General features: G+C 37.3%; 1 protein-coding gene and 1 long non-coding RNA gene across 2 annotated transcripts in view; both read left to right on the top strand.

Annotated features, from left to right (window-relative positions):
* The window catches only part of LOC113039455 (protein NLRC3-like), a 98495-nt gene extending 85785 nt beyond the window's left edge, over window positions 1-12710 (top strand). The window contains exons 3-6 of the mRNA XM_026197341.1: window positions 9621-9725; window positions 10350-10434; window positions 10588-10783; window positions 10876-12710. Coding sequence (XP_026053126.1) covers window positions 9621-9725; window positions 10350-10434; window positions 10588-10783; window positions 10876-12710 — 2221 coding nt within the window. The remainder of the gene's footprint in view (window positions 1-9620; window positions 9726-10349; window positions 10435-10587; window positions 10784-10875) is intronic.
* Window positions 7500-8484, top strand: LOC113039457 (uncharacterized). The gene is made up of 3 exons (XR_003275012.1): window positions 7500-7626; window positions 7711-7842; window positions 8423-8484. It is a non-coding gene; the product is annotated as an uncharacterized LOC113039457 (long non-coding RNA).
* Window positions 12711-19683: the final 6973 nt, after the last annotated feature.

Genomic DNA, 19683 nt, shown 5'->3' on the forward strand with positions numbered 1-19683 from the left:
TGAGACTGTAAACACTGATTTGGGGCTCTAGATTATCTTAAAATTGGCATTGAAACTCTTTTAAGGCCGAGCCTGAAATACATCATAATCATTTACTTGTATTATTGTTGCTTTAGGATTCTGTAGGGACCAGATGTGATGACCAACATAACCTTCAGAAATCAACTGAACAAATGTTTCTAGCCTTTATAATCAGACTGGTGTGTTGACAACTCATCTAATATATTTGTTATTTGTATGACAGATTTTCATGATTTCATGATTTTCAGGTCCTTAATTTTAAAATGTCTTCCTCTTAATTTTACAGATATTAAGCAAACTATGCATTTTACATTTATTCTTTATTAGGACAAGTAATTTTGAGCACAAGGTCTTCATCAGGCCTACATCACTTGTGAGATGACTGAGGTATTTAAAGCTCTTAAACAGCTGAGTAGTTCTTGAAATAAAGAACAAGGGAGACAATCTTTATTGTGTGGGGGTCTTCCTAACGTCTTATTCCTTAATAAGCAGACTTTTTACATTTGTTCACCCGACAGCAGGTTTTGGGAGGTACATACACTACTTCTGTTCAGAATGTACAGGTCAGATTTGTATTGTAGAGATGTTATTTATGTGAGTTCAGAATCCAGCAACATCCTCACCAAGAAGAAGAGTTTGATGCGTACATGTCAAAAGTGTGTCTTGAAGAGGAAAGACTGATTGTGATGAGGGAGATGCGACAGCACTGCACCGAGCTCAGAAATCTGGCTGGGAACATCAGGACAATGACATCAGAAATGAACTTTTGTTACACCTTCTTGTGTGTGAAGCTTTTGGGGAGACCGGGTTCCTACCCAACCACTGTTATATGTCCTTTTTATGAACATAGTCTTTTGATTAATGTGTATTTTTATTTAATTTTTTCTAGGTCAGAATAATAAAAAAAAGGTGGCTATAAAAGTTTAAAAAAAAAATAATAATAATAAAATAAAAAACAGCCAAATGGCTGGGCCTAGAGACTTGGAATTGTTTTTATAATTAGGGCTACAAAAGTCTCCATGAAGCACAAGTTAGTTTCAGGATTTTTATTCGTTTCTCGAATTACTTTGTCCTTTAGTGATTAAAAAGTCATGGATCAACTGAATGATCGGAGAATAAATAAAATAAATCACAGTATCATTACAGATATGAGGAGCCTTCAAATCAGCAACAGTTAAATATGGCAGGCTACTATATATGAAATTAAAGTAATTAAAACAAGTTTTATTACAAGTGTAATTGTAATATGATTGCTAAGAATATAAATATAATCCAACACATTACCTTGTTAATGGAAAGACGTCTGTTTGCAGTAATCTTTGTAAAAGTGATCTACAGTAATAACAGTGTCATCTGAAGAGGAAGGGGATCCAGGGAAAGTCACAAACGCTATGCCATAATGACACAAAACACATATGTACAATATTTTATGAGCTCACTTACAACAGCTTTTAAAAACCTTTTTATTGGTATAAAGTGCACGGTGCAAATGGACAGAATTATTTTAAATGATGGCACCATTTATTTGATTATTTCCATGTCAAAAAGCTTTGTATAAAGATATCGTAACAGTTTGTCAGTTAATTGCCAAGGCATTTCCAGAGTTTGATATAGATGAAATGTGTGTATAAAATATGTGATCAATAAAGACAAGTTAAGGATCAACCACTATGAATATGTTTGTTTGTTTTTTTGAGACCATTCTCTGAACAAACTCCCAGATACATTTTATGTCTTACACTTTGTGTCTGAAAATAAAGAAATAAAAAAACATTTCTAAAAAACAGTATAATGAAAACTCATAAACTCACTCAAAAGTGTTAACAACTGATGTGTGAAACGAACAAACAAATTATTATTTATTATTACAACAGAGGAAAATAAATAGATAAAAAAGAGGAATCCAGCACATTGGGCACCTGTAGAAATTGGAAACGAAACAGTGTCTATCACTGTAAAACAATATATTGGTTCTACTTAAAATCATAAGTTAAGCAGCTGCCTCAAAATTTCAATTAAAAACAAAATGGATTAATGAATTGATTTAACTCATTATTTTGAGTCTTGTTAAGCTGTGAATTGTCTTCTGTGAATCAACATGACTATACAATTATTGTTGTTTCAACTTTGCTATGCAAGTTCAAAATAAAGTGAACTCAGTAGTGAGCATTCACTTATCCCCATTAGTGGGTTCAACGTAGTAATTTCAATTAAGTTATGTCTTTGAATTAGGGTATCATGTTAAGATGATCTAAAAGAATGTCTTGTTTTAACTTAATTATAAAAAGACAAATTTTTTTTTTCAAATTAAAACCAATGTTAAGCTAATACAAGCTATACATAAACACTTCAATCATCTCAAACTTGCAATCAACACTTTTTTTGGTACCAAACTTCAGCTGGGTGCAGGTCACATAATGAGTCTAAGTGGGTTGTGCACAATCATGGGGAAGACTGCTGATCTGACAGTTGTCCAGAAGACAATCATTGACACCCTTCACAAGGAGGGTAAGCCCCAAACATTCATTGCCAAAGAAACTTGTTCATGCCAACCCGACTCGTCTTGTCTGATGGAAAGATTAGGCACCCCCACAGCAACAACGCCAGTGTACATTGAACTCAATTTGAGTCAAATTTAACAAACCTATGTAATGTATATATGACTCCCTCCGTTTTGGGAGTTAAAATAACACTTTCGAAAGTGTGACATTTTAAGACTGAAAGAGTTTATTTGTAAATCCAGCATGGTGTTGAAATGTACTCTGTGCGTAATGTACATATTTCACACTTCTGAAAGTGTTATTCTAACTCCCAAACAGAGGGAGTTAAATATACATTTCAGGAGTGTTAAAATTGAGTTAATTGTGTGGTGTTCAGGTTCAGGAGTTCAATGTTTAAGTAAAAAAATATTTTAAAATGCGTGTTTACAATTATTTATTTAAATTGAAACATTGTAACTCTTTATCCCTGCACAAAAATGTCTTCACATTCAGTGTTTTCAATACATTTAAACAACATATAAAATTAAACATATAGTCAAAGCAAATCAGTATAAAGGCAAGTCAAAGCAAATCAGTGCAAAATCGTATTTTTGTCAATATGTATTTTGAATTTTATTAGGTTTATAGTGCTTACATTTATCTGCTTAAAAGAAGAAAATAAGACTTGGAGACGAATGTGTGTAAACAGGCATTAGAGGGAGAGAGAGAGAGGGGTACAAGAGATGCTAGCCGCGCACCAACCGTAATTCATAGGTGAACCGTCAGAAAACTGTCAAAAACATGGTACTCCCGCGTGAGATACGATGGTTTTAATTAAAAAAATGGCTTTGAAGATATTATGATTGTTTAGTAAATTCCGACGAGTATGCACTGTGGCGTGCAAACGCAGACGCTGGATCAAAGGTGTGTGAAAACATCCCTTTTCTGCTCTTTTCTGGATCTTGTTTTATCTGAAACAGTCGGTTTCAGTATATTTTTCATACAGTTTAATTTATAATCTTTTTTAAAAGAACAGAATTTTTTTTCAACCTTAGTTAAATTGCTTTACATTATATAAATTATAGAATGTTTTAAATATGAATGTGAAATAACTAAAATGTGTTATAGATTATATAAATTATATAATGTTTTATATATATATAAATGTGAGATAATTAAAATGTGTTTTAGATTATATAAATTATATAATGTTTTATATATATATAAATGTGAAATAATTAAAATTTGTTTTCAACCTTTAATTGTTTGAGATTATATAAATTATAGGATGTTTTATATATATATAAATGTAGAACACACACGATCCCATTTATACATTGCTCATGAATGTAATGGGAGGGGGGAGAAGCCGTATAACCCCCCCCCCACACACACACACACACACACACACATAACGTATAACTGTGATAAAGTTCAAACAAGCTAACTGACACAGAGTTCAAACGGTTTCTGTCAAAACCGCATGATCGATGTGTGGGGAGTCTTTCATGTACCGTTTAAACTAGCCGTCAAAACCATGATTTAGAACTAACTAGGTCAATAGGGTAAAACTTTCTGTCAAAACCACATGATCGATGCGTGGAAAGGTCATAGGTTAACCCTTGAACTCAGTCGGAAAGTTCTGCCCATCCATCATAGGGTTACCGGAAGTTCAACCTGTCCAAAGGTCAAAGTCATAAATCATCTTGACAGAAGCTATAGTATAAGAACTACTAAGAGATGAAGAACAAACGAGCTGAAGACAGTTACAGGAGAAACCAGAGTCAAAGACTCTCAGGATCTCAGGATCAAACGCTGCTTTAAGACTCTTTTCACATGTTATGGTCAGTTTGTTTCTGCTGAAAACGACTCCATTGATCTCCAGGAAGCTGTGGTTTATACTGGAGTTCAAAGTGTCAATGTTCAGAGTTTCGGAAAGTTTTTTTCGAGTATGGGTCTGTGTGACGTTAGATGGAGCGGAATTTCCTTATATGGGTCCTGAGGGCACGTCTGCCGGAAGAGCGCACGCTCCCGTAGAGCAGAGCACAGACATTCACTGATCAGAGCGAGAGACCGAAATGTCACAAAAGAAGTGTGTTTTTGGTTGCCAGGGCAAGACAACCCTGCACAGATTACCAAAAAAAAAAAAAAAAACCAGCATTAAGGGACCAGTGGACGGAGTTTATTTTTACAGAGCATCAACGGAGTTGTGCAAGTGTTTTTGTTTGTTCCCTGCATTTCGAAGATGCTTGTTTTACAAACAAGGTCCAGTTTGACGCCGGATTTGCACATCGTTTATTTCTTAAGGATAATGCAGTCCCAACGAAAAAGGGTCACGATCCGCAGGCGGTGAGTTTATCTGTGGACTCAAACCGCTGAAGATGTTTGGTTCTGTTTGTGTTTGTGGCGTCTGGTCGGTGAGTTTGAAATCTGTATTTCTTTAAATATCTCTGTTTGTTTTTCTGAATATGCTTTATGTAAAAACACTGAAGCTCAAACAGCAGCAGCTTTAGTTTCAGTCGTGATGTGATTCTCATCTGAAGTGTTTTCTGGGTATGATGTTGTGAAGCTCAAATCAACTTCAGTTCAGAGTTTTAGTAAAAATCACCACAAAGATACAATTATTAATCCACACTTCAGTTTGCTTCTGTTGTGCTATTTGGGATATTATTCTTCTGAAATATTCATTCCAAACTATTTACTTTAGCAAACCATCAAGTTATTTTAAAGTATTTTTGTGTTTGTTCTTCAGGTGTGTTCGGTGACTCGGTCTCAGTGATGGAGGGACATTCAGTCTTCATAAATGTGTGTAACAGATGGAGGAATTACTGTAAATGATGTTCTTGATGGAGATTCAGAGACAGACTGAAGCTGGACAATCAGACTGGATCTCTGAGCATCACAAACAGCACAATAAAACACACTACAGACTGTCCTTCATCTTCATCCTCATCATCAGGATCTCATCCCAATCCCATGAGCAAGCAGACTCAACATCTGGACATCAGTGAATTCTGTCACACATGTTCAGGTTCAGCAGCTGATATTAGTGTTAATATTAGTGTTTATTGACTGAGCTGATCTCAGTTTGATCTGTTTATTCCTCAGACTCTGAACACTGTTGTGCTTCTACTGAAGCTGTGATCTGATTGGTCCTCTCTGCTCTGGTGGGCGTGGCTACTGTCATTCTTCTGGTTTATGACATCAGATCCAGAAGAGCTGAACAGATGGAGCACATATTCACACAACAGTTACATGAATAATGATGCCATTTCTCATAAGATAATGCATATTTATTCCTTTGTGTTCATTTTTCTCAGGAAGTGTTGAAATCTAAAGCAGAATGCTGGACTTTAAAGGTTCTTCAAGTGTGTTTTAGTGTCTTTGTCATAATAAATGATGATTATTTGAGCTGCCACTCTTTCTTTTTGTGTCAGATAAAAAAAAATCTAGTTTGTAAAGCTTTATTGTTTTTATTTCTCTCAGATAGGTCTACATAAAACAAAGTAATTAAGAGACACACATATCTCACTTTACTGCTGTCCATTAGCCGTCTGTATTTGCTTGTTTTTAGGTATCTTTTAAACTATTCATGAGACTGCGTGTTCTTCTCCTATTAGAAGCAAAAGCAAAACAAACAGCATCAAAACTATATGGTTTTATTCCTCTCTGAGTTCACAATATGGCAGAACTGAATTTTAGGAGCTAACTCCTCTTTTCTGAGGTTGAGCATTACCTGCTGAATAAAATATAAAGTGCTTTTCAAACACTTAGTCCAGGAGCAGGACATAAATCAGTGTTACAAATGGACCCAGAAGGCCTGAGATGGGTCGGTTCATCATTACAGAGGTTTCTTCAGATGATTCCCGCTCTAGATGTGTTAGATGTGGACTTGATCAACACTGAGGACTCTTACTGGAGTCTGTCCTGTCAGCTGCATCCTAACAGAGGAAGAAACAGATCCATAAAGACATGTTCAAGTCAGTTAGATGATGCTGTTGTCAGATCCTCAAGATCATATGCTGCGTTCACACTGTGTTGTAGCTGTCAGTAAAGTGATGCTCCTCAGAACAGCTCTCAGTTAACACACATGACATACAGCTGATCTGGAGCTCTGCTGTGAGGAGACAGAAGTCTACAGTTCAGTACATAAAGTCATTCACTGGATAAAGTGCTTGAAAAACTGTCTTCAGTGTATATCTGGCCTCTTATAGTTATCTTCATTTTCCCAATAACAATCCTGAACACTTTAATCCAAATATGACCTTTGTTTGGTTTCATCACATCTTCTCTAAGCACCATATCTTTTATAATATCATTAATACTCTGCTTCACAATGGTAAGGTACTGCCTAAATTTCTGCCATACTCACTAAATTCATTAGTCAGTCTAATATTTCCTGAAATGTATGATTTAAAATACACACATTTTAATTAAATGTTTGGTTGTAAAATGGTAAAAATGTTAATTTCAGCTCTAAATAAGAGGTAAAGTGCTGTTTTGTCTTTTTCAAACCCTCAAGTTTATGAGTTACAGTCTCAGTTTTTCTCTTTTAATAGACATTAGATTCAAAACTATTTAAATCTTAAAAGACAGATTGTGAAAAGCACATATATCTACATCACAGCGACCTGTAAAACTGAACAGAGATGATAAATTCAGAAAAGAAGATGAAAATAACTGGACATTTTCTATTTGTATGTAGAGACTGAAAGTTCATTATAATTAATTGAGTTCTGAACTAATTCAATGAATCATACATTTCATATATCTTAATTATTCATCATAACCTACAGAATAACTGAATGAAATCCTTCAATCTGAATTTATAGACTATTGCTGTAATGAAAGAAATGTAATGAAATTTCTTCAAATAAAAACAGGACTGTATATGATTCTGTTATATAGCATATAATCATTACCTTTCAGATTGATATGTTTGTCTTGGATTATTTGATATGGTTTGATATGATCATTATTCATTAACCCTTCAGAGTAGTCAAATGTATCAGAAGGAGGTGAATGGAGCAGATTGAGAGGGAGAATGTGAAGAAACAGCAGGTGGCGCTAGTGCACTGTTTTAGTTTGGGATCTGCTGTTAGAAGGAAGAAGAAGGAGAAAGCAGGTGTGTTTGTGCTTCACATTCCTGTCCAGTTGGTGGCGCTGATGCACGAGATCTGTTGTTAACTGGACTTTGATTTTCTCCAAGATGAAGTCGTGTCAGGTGACAAACATCAATCGTGAAGATCGCACAGGTGTTTAACAGCGATCACAAACCGGAAGTGTTTGAAAGACTTCTGGATTCTGTTCCTGCAGCACAAGATCGTCTGAACTACTGCAAGTAAGTCTGAATACTTTCACCATTACACTTATTTAGGAGAATGATGAACGCGTTTCAGAGCTGGATGAAGCGGGATTTGTTCAGTTATAACTTATACCTGTCTGTCGACGAAGAAACAAAACACAGAGAAGCAGAAAGATATTAATAAAACAAACTGTTTAAAGACGATCGACGCGTGTTAAAGCATTTTAACAAGTCTGTAAAAAATATCTGTTAAAGTATAGACTAGCAGTCAGAATAATTATAAAAGAGTTGTTTTATTTCCTCCTTTTTCTATTTTAAGTCGCGAAACCGAAAGTATTTCTGTGATCAGATCAAACCCGTTCTTCTGGATAGACCGCTCAATAAACACGAGCAAAACAAATGTTCCTTTAAAGTTCGTAATGATCCGATAGTAATGTTCGTGTAAATAAAGAAGTGTGTTGTGAATGATCTGAAGAAATTATTACATGGCAATATATTTGTAGCATATTTTATTAGTATATTGTTTGCTTGATAGCTAAGAGATTCAGCACTAGTTATTTTCTTCATCATTTGTTCCTCTGAACTCTCATGATCTTGATCTGATTGTCATGTCCAGGTCATGATGAGCATCTGATCGTCTTCAGAGACACAAAGATCTCAGTGTTGAGCTGTTCATCTGCAGTATGTCAGAGAAGAGAGGAAAGATGAGTCTCTCACACAAACAGAGGTAAGACTGTCTCGGGTTAAAAACCGCTTGAAACTTGTTAAATGTCTAGTTTTAAAATCCTGTACAACCCCAGAATTAAAATGTTTTACATGTTTGTTTCAGGCTGCACATTCAGTGCATAGAAAAAGTAAATCATTGCAATCTGTATCTTTTGCTGTAAGTGTTAAATGAACTAAAATGAGTAATAGTTTTTTAATAACTATAGAGGAGTGCTCTTTACTCCATAGCATTGAATGGCTCGATATATTATGGTTAGGCCTATGAATATAATATCACGTTTAGATAATCCCCAAACAAACAGAAGGAATCTGAGTGATTTGATTCTGGAGACAGATCTGTAATTATTGAACATAACACGCTGAATGTGTCTTAACTTTCCCTCGTATAACAAGTCTGTCTGTGGTCATGTGCATCATTGCATTAATAAAACATCTACTGATACTACAGCAATAAATATTATGTATAGCAGTCAGAACATTGTTTATTCTTTGACTCCGGAAAGATATTGTTTGAATTCAGTTTCTTCACTTTAATCTGTCTTTAATCTCTCAAGTTCATTGTGTCTGTTTGTAAGGGTCCACAATTTGGGCAAAAATGGTTACACTTGAGTGATGAAATGAATTTGTTGCAAAAACCTCATTAAATATAATCTGAAGATATGAAGTCTGAAGAAGTGTGTTCCAGCTTTCAGTAAAGATGAACTCTTACTTGTAGAGCTTTCAAGACATGATACAGTAGTGTCCCAAATCAAAAAGATCACGCTTGACTGTAAATCACTGTCATTTGTTTTAGATGACAGGTTTACATGGTCTTGTCAGTGCTAATATTGCTAGAGAAGATATAAACGAGGAAAGTGAGACGACGGAGGAGAATGAAGCTGAATGTGGCACAATGGTAGAAATGAAGCTTGTGTTAGATGAGGATGATACTGATGTGACAGAAGAGAGCTTGGACTCTACTCTGATGGAAAGGGACTTATACTTTTCTCTTTTACATTGCAGTATATATTGTAGATTCTTTTAAGAATTTGTGAAATTGATTGTATTAATGCTTTAAAAAGCTCTCCCTCTTTTCTTTGTGTCATCAGTGTAAGATCAAACTCACATGTGTCCAGCTCTGTGTCTGTGAAGAGTGACTGGTCAAAACATGATCCACCGAGATTCAGTGAAGAAACCCCATCAGCTACTGAAAGGTATTTCATTTGGTTTGTATTATGCCACTAGCTAATTTCTGCACTGGGGTATCTGTGATGGAAATTAACTGAATAAAACCGTATATCCCAGAACAATATCTGCTTTCCTTTTCATTGAAGTAGGTCTGGAGGTTCTTTCCAGTAATGCAGTTACACAAGCAGCAGCAACGAGGCATAAATTCACCATAGAGACATGAATATGTACTTCCATCTGTTTAATTACCATTAACATTTATTAATTTAGCTGATGCTTTTATCCAAAGCGACTTACAATTGCTATATATGTCAGAGGTCGCACGCCTCTGGAGCAACTAGGGGTTAAGTGTCTTGCTCAGGGATTGGGATCTCACAGTGGATTCGAACCTGGGTCTCTCACAACAAAGGCATGTGTCTTATCCACTGCACCATCACCACCCTTTTGCAGCATTAAACCATTTCAAACAAGACTGAAGAACTGTTTCTTTCTGTTATTTGAAGAAAATAAAAACTTAGATTTGTACTTATAACTGCAGCATTAACAGCTGATGCTTGCTCTTTGTGTTTGATTAAAAAAAAAAATAGTAGCAAGAGATTTGTCTAATATATTGCCTTAACCACATTTAATTTTATTCACCATTTTAACAGTCTGCATTATGAGACATTAGACTCGGACTCCCAGATTAACAGGAACCGCAAGAATTTCACAGACAAACTCCTAGGAATCTTCCAGGTGAAAAAATATTTAATTAATGATTATACTTACAACAAATAAATTGGTTATTGGACAATGTTTCTTCTATAAATATTATATAATTTGGACCAAATGAATGTGAATTTGGTTTCATTTTGTTCTTTTGCCTCTGTTTTTCTTCTTTGTTCATAGGATCTTGAGAAGAAAATAATCACATTTCTAAAGAAAGAACTGGACATGTTTAAGAAAATATTACAAAAAGAGGACATGCAGTACTTTGTGAAGGACTTTAATGAGAACAGATGCAGTATGAAAGAAGCAGCTCTTGATCTCACCGTCTACTTCCTGAGAGATATGAAGCAAGATGAAGCTGCTGATACTCTAGAAAGTAAGAGACTCGTGATCATGTGTTAGATTGTCACTTATAAATGTAGAGAGAAAATATGATTAAACAATATCTGTATTTTTGTTTCTGTTTAGATGAGCTGGTCTTCATTCATCAGCTAAAGTGTAGCCTAAAGAAGAAGTATCAATGTGTGTCTGAAGGAATTGCAAAGCAAGGTGACTCTACACTTCTGAAGAACATCTACACAGATCTCTATATCACTCAGGGTTGTAGTGAACAGGTCAATACTGAACATGAGGTGAGACAGATTGAAGTTGCTTCCAGACGTCATGAATCACAGGAGATACAGGTTCAGTGCAAACATTTGTTTGAAGCACCTGAACAAGACAAGCAGATCAGAACTGTACTGACAAAAGGAGTTGCTGGCATCGGAAAATCAGTCTCTGTGCAGAAGTTTGTTCTGGATTGGGCCGAAGGAAAAGAAAATCAAGATATCAGCTTCATATTTCCTCTTCCATTTAGAGAGATGAACTTAAAGGAGCAAGAACAACTAAGTTTGATGGACCTTATAACTCAGTTTTTCCCAGAGACAAAAGGACTGAACCTTACAAGAAGAAATCAATTCAAAGTCTTGTTCATTCTTGATGGATTGGATGAATGTCGTCTTCCTGTAAACTTTAAGGATAATGAGACGTGGTCTGATGTTTCATCACCAGCCTCTCTGGATGTTCTCCTGACGAACCTCATCAAGGGAAATCTGCTTCCTTCTGCTCTCATCTGGATCACCAGCAGACCAGCAGCTGCCAGTAAGATTCCTCCTGACTGTATCGACCGGCTGACAGAGATACGAGGATTCAATGATGCACAAAAGGAGGAGTACTTCAGAAAAAGATTCACGGATGAGAATCAGGCCAAAGAAATCATTGATCATGTTAAACAATCAAAGAGTCTCTTTATCATGTGCCACATCCCAGTCTTCTGCTGGATTTCAGCCACTGTTCTCCAGAACATTTTAGAGGAGAAAAGAAATAATGTTGTGAAAAACAATCAGACTGATGATGTCTCCAAAACACTGCAGGAGTCAAATACTGAAGACACTCCTAAGACTCTGACACAAATGTACACACACTTCCTCAGATTTCAGATCCAGCAGAGCAGACGAAAGTATGATGGAGAATATACACCAGATGTTTCCTGGGATAAAGATGCCCTCTTTTCACTGGGGAAACTGGCATTTGATCAGCTGGAAAGAAACAATGTGATCTTCTATGAGACAGATCTGGAAGCCTGTGGTATTGACGTCTATAAGGCATCAGTGTACTCAGGCATGTGTACCCAGATCTTTAAGGAGGAAACAGGGATCACTCTTGGTACCATGTACTGCTTCGTTCACTTGAGCATTCAAGAGTTTATTGCAGCCCTTTATGCACATCTGTTTCTAGACATCAACAAGAAATATGTGTTTGATCAAGGCTCTACAGAACAGGAAAACAAAAGTGAAACCATGATTGATTTGCTCAAGACTGCAGTGGACAAGGCACTAGAGAGTGATAATGGACACCTGGATCTTTTTCTTCGCTTCCTCCTTGGTTTGTCACTCCAGTCCAATCAGAGACTCTTACAGGGTCTGTTGACACAGAAAGAAGACAATGAGCAGAGCAAAAAGGAAATAGTTCAGTACATCAAGCAGAAATTAGAGTCTAATCTGTCTCCAGAGAGATCCATCAATCTGTTCTACTGTCTGAATGAACTGAACGACCAAACTCTGGTGAAAGACATTCAGACCCACCTTAGCAAAGGAAGTCTCTCATCTGCTGATCTTTCACCTGCCCAGTGGTCTGCTTTGGTCTTTGTGTTGTTGACATCAGAGGAGGAGCTGGAGGAGTTTGAGCTTCAGAAATTCAAGAAATCAGACGAGTGTCTCATTAGATTATCAGCAGTCATCAAAACCTGCAAAAGAGCTCTGTAAGTTATTTAATATATCTTGTCATGTTTTGTTCTCATCTTAAAATTGCATTAATCTACATTGACACTACGGGTGAAACGGTTCAACTTTTTCACGGTTCGGTTTGTATCATGGTTTTATGATAACGGTTTCGGTACAGTTCGCTATGTTTATGAAAAAACTATACTTTCAAACAAAAGTAACGAAAATAAGAATATTCTAACTACAAACAACAGCACAGATAAATACAATGGAGATATAAATAAAAGATTTTTATTAGATACAAATAAAATAAAGTGATTTTCAAGGCAAGGCGAGTTTATTTATATAACAAATTTCTTACACAATGGTAATTCAAAGTGCTTTACATAAAAGAAAGTAAAATAATCATGAAGAAAAATAATAAAACAAGCAATTTTAAAACTTTGAAAATGATTTAAAAATGGACTCATTTAAAATTAATTTAAAACAGTTAGAAATAGAAAATCATTTTACATAAAATTCACTTAATATGTAAAATATAGTGCAATCAGTTCAGACATTGCACAGTGCTCATTCAATAAATGCACTGCTAAAAAGATGAGTTTTGAGTCTAGATTTAAATGTGACTAGTGTTTTAGCACATCTGATCTCTTCTGGAAGCTGATTCCAACTGCGAGCAGCATAGTAACTAAGAGGCGTACTCCCCTTGTTTTGTGTGAACTCTTGGTATTTCTAACTGACTTGATCCTAATGATCTCAGTGGTCTGTTAGGTATATTTTCAGTGAAAATATCTGCAATGTATTTCAGTCCTAGGTCACTGAGTGACTTATAGGTCCCTATCATACACCCGGCACAATGCGACGCAAGGCGCAGTGCAAGTGTGTTTGCTAGTTTCAGTCCGGCGCTGTTCGCATTTTACCGTCCAGCGCCACACAGTGTGCATTGACTTTGCTTATTACACACATGGATGCGAATCACACAAATATGCCAAATATTAAAAACAAAAGGATTACAGTGAAAATAATATTGTATAGGCTACATAAATATAAAAAATGTAATGATGGATCGTCATTGAGTGTATTAGAATTAGGCTACCTATTTGCTATTCAGCCTATTGCTACTTATAATGATGAATGAAATTGGCAAATTAATTGAACAATTGTGCCAATACACACACACATGTATGTGTATATATATATATATATGTGTGTGTGTATATATATATATATATATATATATATATATATTAACTGACTCATTGCGCGGAGCTTTGGTGGATTCCTGCTTGTCCCGTAGATGATCTGCTCGCACGCTTTAACTTCACGCATGAGCAGATCAGTTTCTTCACTTGAGAAGTGTTCAGCTTTTCCGACAACAAATTCCGCCATGTGAATAGTGACCCGCCATGGTGCGAGCGCATCTCGCTTTTTAAGGGAATGGGAGATGACACTCTGATTGGTTTGAACAAAAATTTATTTTATAAACTGAACAAAATTATAAACGCAACACTTTTGTTTTTGCCCCCATTTGTCATGAGCTGAACTCCGAGATCTAAATCTTTTTCTGTGTACACAAATTTCTCACAAATATTGTTCACAAATCTGTCTTAATCTGTGTTAGTGAGCACTTCTCCTTTGCTGAGATAATGCATTCATCACACTGTTGTGGCATATCTAGATGCTGATTAGACAGCGTGATTATTGGACAGGATTGCCTTAAGCCCCCTTCACACTGCGATTCCAGAAAATACACGGGTAATGTCTCCCAGCAATTGTTCCCGGGTCACTAGATTTTGCCCCTTTGCCACTGCCAGTGAATAACTGGAATATGTGCGTGCGTTCACACACATCCCGTAAAGGTCCCATAAAATCATGTGACATCAGGATGTGACGTTTAATGTATGAGTCGAAAACGCTAGGCATGTTAACTTTGAAGCTGAGATTTTTCACCATCTTAAGTCAGAGTAGAAAGTGAGGAACTAACTGATCTCTACTTCATTACAATTTGCACACATTTTCAGAGGTGTAATATGCTTGAGTAATTTGACTTGATTACTGTACTTAAGTATTATTTGGGGGGATCTGTACTTTACTCGACTACAATTTAAACTGACTACTTGTACTTTTACTTGATTACATTTTTGAAGAAAAACAGTACTTTTTACTCCTTACAATTTAATTGCATCTTGAAAAGTACATTATATTTTTATTTGATCTTATGCACATTAAATATGGTAAACAGAAGCTCAAACGTGTGTGCCTGACATGAGAACTAATGATCATTGTTTTCATGCATCAAACACTTATGACTTTCATCAGGTAAATGTCTGGCTTCAAATGTTCACCACCAAATCTGAGGAAGCATATTAAGGTAGCAAAGTTGCATTTTCCTGCCCAAAAAAGTGTATTCATTATTTGTTCTGTTTTGATAGAGCCATTAGCTATGTAATATATTAGCTGAATGCACAAATTTCAGTGCAAATAAAATCAGTGAGGATAATCTAAATACAATATTTTCGTGGGATTGTTTTTTATTCAATGTTACACATCTCCAAAAAAAGTGTTTAAATATATATTATATGCTAAATTAATTGTAATTCATGTTTATTGATGTAAGTTTTGTTTGTTTAGTGATTACTTGTCCTTTTAGACAGTGACGTTGAATAGACAACACAAATAAAGAGGCCTTTAAAAACATTAACATTGTATGTTTTAATTCTAATACTCTCCTCATTAATTCAACAAATTATTGTATTCTGTCTGGAATATATTTCTAGCCTCTCCATCACATCTTGCTCTTCAAAGGGATAGTTCACCCAAAAATGAAACCACACAAAGTGAACATGACGATGATTAAAATATTGCTATCATTTCACTTAAAGGGGGGGGGGTGAAATGCTCGTTTTCACTCAATATCCTGTTAATCTTGAGTACCTATAGAGTAGTACTGCATCCTTCATAACTCCAAAAAGTCTTTAGTTTTATTATATTCATAAGAGAAAGATAGTCTGTACTGATTTTTCCCGGAAAAACACGACCGGCTGGAGGCGTGACGTGTGGGCGGAGCTAAAGAATCACGAGCGCGAGTAAGCTTTTGCGTTGAGAGCGTTTGGAAGCTGTGACATTACCGTGAGGAAAAAAACATCATCCAAAACAAACCATGGCTAACAGTCAGATTCAGCCGTTTATTTATGATCCAGAATCAGATCCAGAGGCTGAAATTTAACAAGAGCAGCATCAGCAACGACGTCTCTATGTGGTATGTACTGAAACTGTATATATTTGCTTAGCGGTTTTGGAAAATGACTAAGTTCCACTTTGTCGTCTTTTTTTTTTTTTAATTTTTTTTTTAAGCTTTACATGTGGAAAGTGCAGTTTGATGGCAACATCGCATGTTGTTTACTTGATGTGCTTACGCGCCGATAGCTAAGTTAACAACACAGAGATATTTGAAGCAGTTTTACTCACCGCCTGCGGTTCCAACACACGATCGTGACCCTTTTTCGTTGGGACTGCATTATCCTTAAGAAATAAACGATGTGCAAATCCGGCGTCAAACTGGGCCTTGTTTGTAAAACAAGCATCTTCGAAATGCAGGGAACAAACAAAAACACTTGCACAACTCCGTTGATGCTCTGTAAAAATAAACCCCATCCACTGGTCCCTTAATGCTGTTTTTTTTTTTTTTTGGTAATCTGTGCAGGGTTGTCTTGCCCTGGCAACCAAAAACACACTTCTTTTGTGACATTTCGCGACGCTCTCGCTCTGATCAGTGAATGTCTGTGCTCTCAGTGCTCTGCTATACGGGAGCGCGCGCTCTTCCGGCAGAAGTGCCCTTAGGACCCATATAAGGAAATTCCGCTCCATTTAACGTCACACAGACCCATACTCGGAAAAAACTTTCCGAAACTTGTGACAAACCGGAAGGAGTATTTTTGTTCCAAAAATACTCCTTCAAACGTACAACTTAATTTTTGAAACTTTGTCCATGTTTAGCATGGGAATCCAACTCTTTAACAGTGTAAAAAACTCAGTATGCATGAAATAGCATTTCAGCCCCCCTTTAAGAAGACAGTGATTCATTAACGGGTTGCATGAGTTACTGTCAAATTCTCTTTGTGTATAGTTTTTGAATGTCCCAAACACTTGCATTATATAAAGAGAATTTAGTTTTTTTAACTCTTAGTTTGTGTTCATCTGATAAATGTATGGCGTCAAATCAATGCCAATGATAACCGAGCATACAGCTGATGCTTGCTATTTTTTTTATATTTATTATAGAATTAACACAATGCAAAAAAGGCCTCTAACATTAGCTTGTTCTTGTTTTCTTTTTATTATATAATATATATTTTTTAAACTTGCTGTGCACTGCGTCAACCTAACTGTGACTTGTTATAGCACTTATGTATTATTGCTCTTTTGTTGATTTTAATTTCTTCCATTGCCACTTTGGATAAGTGTCTGCTAAATGACTAAATGTAAATATACATCTTCCCAGGCATCATGAGAAGCTGCTATGTCAACATCTAAATTTAGCTCTTCAATATCTTAATGATTTAGCAGTTAAATACATAGTTAAAAATTCACTTGGACATACAGTATGTATGAACAGCAGTGTGGAGACAGAGTAAAGAAAGCAGGGTCTCCATACCTCATATCTCTCAGATTAGCACATTTGTGTGTATCAGTCCAATGTGCCACAGCTGCTCTGAGCTTCGACTGCCTTCTGAGGAGAGTGCATGAAGAGTCCAAGCTTCTCCAAATGTGTCCAAGTCTGCCTGGATGCTTGAGAGAAAAGTGTACTGTACACTAAACAGGTCCTCAATAAGTCAGCATGTCTGAGTCCTTGATTCTGACATCACACCAAATGCAGTCAATCCTATTAAAAACGGGTTTAAAAACAGATCAGTTATTAATAATTGTAAGATATTTTGTTACATAAAAGTGACATTAAAAGCTACCTACAGATAACTAAAGTTACTAAATTTAGGACTAAATGAAATTTCAGACAACTGTACTTTACCTTTGATTATGGACACTTTTACCAGATATGAAACTATGTTGGTCCGTGCCTCTTGAAGAAAACATGAACCTGGCGATCTGTACATCCTCCAGTCCTTGGTCTCCCTTGACCCTGATTTAAAGAAAAAAAATGCAATACATTTCCGAAAAAAATAAAAGAAAATTCAAATGCTTTTTTATTTCTACCAGAAAGACTCGGGAGATAGAATGATGTACGAAGCATACATTTATTGACAGCTCAGCGAGCACAATTATAAATTTCTTTGGCGGAAGGCCCCGTCCATGGTTCATAATCCGAGGGTAGCGAATCTGCATTTCCTGCCTGAAGACGAAGGCAGGGGCGCAGCCGACCCCCCCGGAAGGTAAGGACAGGACCATCCTGGTGGTGGTGGGGAGGGTGGAGGTTGTTGTCGCGTCAGCATCTGCGAACTCAAACATGTGTAAGTACGATCTTTTATACGGGAGTATAAAGACGTGATTGGATAATGATGAAGGTAATTAGTGACGAAGTGATTGAGTCTTCCTGGCAGAACTTAGGCTAAAGCTTCCATTTCTACCAGAAAGACTCGGGAGATAGAATGATGTACGAAGCATACATTTATTGACAGCTCAGCGAGCACAATTATAAATTTCTTTGGCGGAAGGCCCCGTCCATGGTTCATAATCCGAGGGTAGCGAATCTGCATTTCCTGCCTGAAGACGAAGGCAGGGGCGCAGCCGACCCCCAAAATTAGGTGGATTATGAGACCTCCAGACGGGGCCAGCCTTCCCCCCAAAAGTAGATGAAGTATACCCACCAGTTGTGAATCCTAAGGTTCCTGGAAGATATAGAAAGAGAGTTAGCATGATCAGTATAATGACGTTAGATTAAACCTCTTATAAGTTTTTTTTTTTTTAACAGAAATAGCCGCAATAGGCCAGACACAGACAGCCATGATAGGAAGACACAGACAGCCACAATGGCCGACACAGACAGGCCTCGATAGACCGACATAAATAGCCACGATAGGCAGGCACAGACAGGCCTCGATAGACCAACAGAAATAGCCACGATAGGCAGCACAGACAGCCACGATAGGCAGCACAGACAGGCCTCGATAGACCAACAGAAATAGCCATGATAGGCAGACACAGACAGGCCTCGATAGGCCGAACATAAATAGCCACGATAGGCCAGACGCAGACAGCCACGATAGGCAAACGCGGACAGGCCCCAATTGGCCGAACATAAATAGCCCGATAGGCCAGACGCAGACAGCCACGATAGGCAGACACAGACAGGCCCCAATAGACCGTACATAAATAGCCACGATAGGCCAGACACAGACAGCCACGATAGGCAGACGCAGACAGGCCCCGATAGACCAACATAAATAGCCACGATAGGCCACACGCAGAGAGCCACGGTAGGCAGACACAGACAGGCCTCAGTAGACCAACAGAAATGGCCACGATAGGCCAGACGCAGACAGCCACGATAGGCAAACGCAGACAGGCCTCGATAGACCATACAGAATAGCCATGATAGGCAGACACAGACAGCCTCGATAGACTGTACAGAAAAATAGCCATGATAGCCAGACACAGACAGGCCTCGATAGACCATACATAAATAGCCACGATAGGCCAGACGCAGACAGCCACGATAGGCAGACGCAGACAGGCCTCGATGGACCGTACAGAAATAGCCATAATGGCCAGACACAGATAGGCCTCGATAGACCATACAGAAAAATAGCCATGATAGCCAGACACGGACAGGCCTCGATAGACCAACGGAAATAGCCACAATAGGCCAGACGCAGACAGCCACGATAGGCAGACACGGACAGGCCTCAATAGACCGTACAGAAATAGCCATGATAGCCGGACACGGATAGGCCTCAATAGACCATACAGAAATAGCCACAACAGGCCAGACGCAGACAGCCACGATAGGCAGACGCAAGACAGGCCTCGATAGACCATGATTAGCCACGATAGGCAGACG

The sequence above is a fragment of the Carassius auratus genome, chromosome 22 (assembly GCF_003368295.1).
Source record: "Carassius auratus strain Wakin chromosome 22, ASM336829v1, whole genome shotgun sequence".
In the NCBI taxonomy this organism is placed as follows: Eukaryota; Metazoa; Chordata; class Actinopteri; order Cypriniformes; family Cyprinidae; genus Carassius; species Carassius auratus.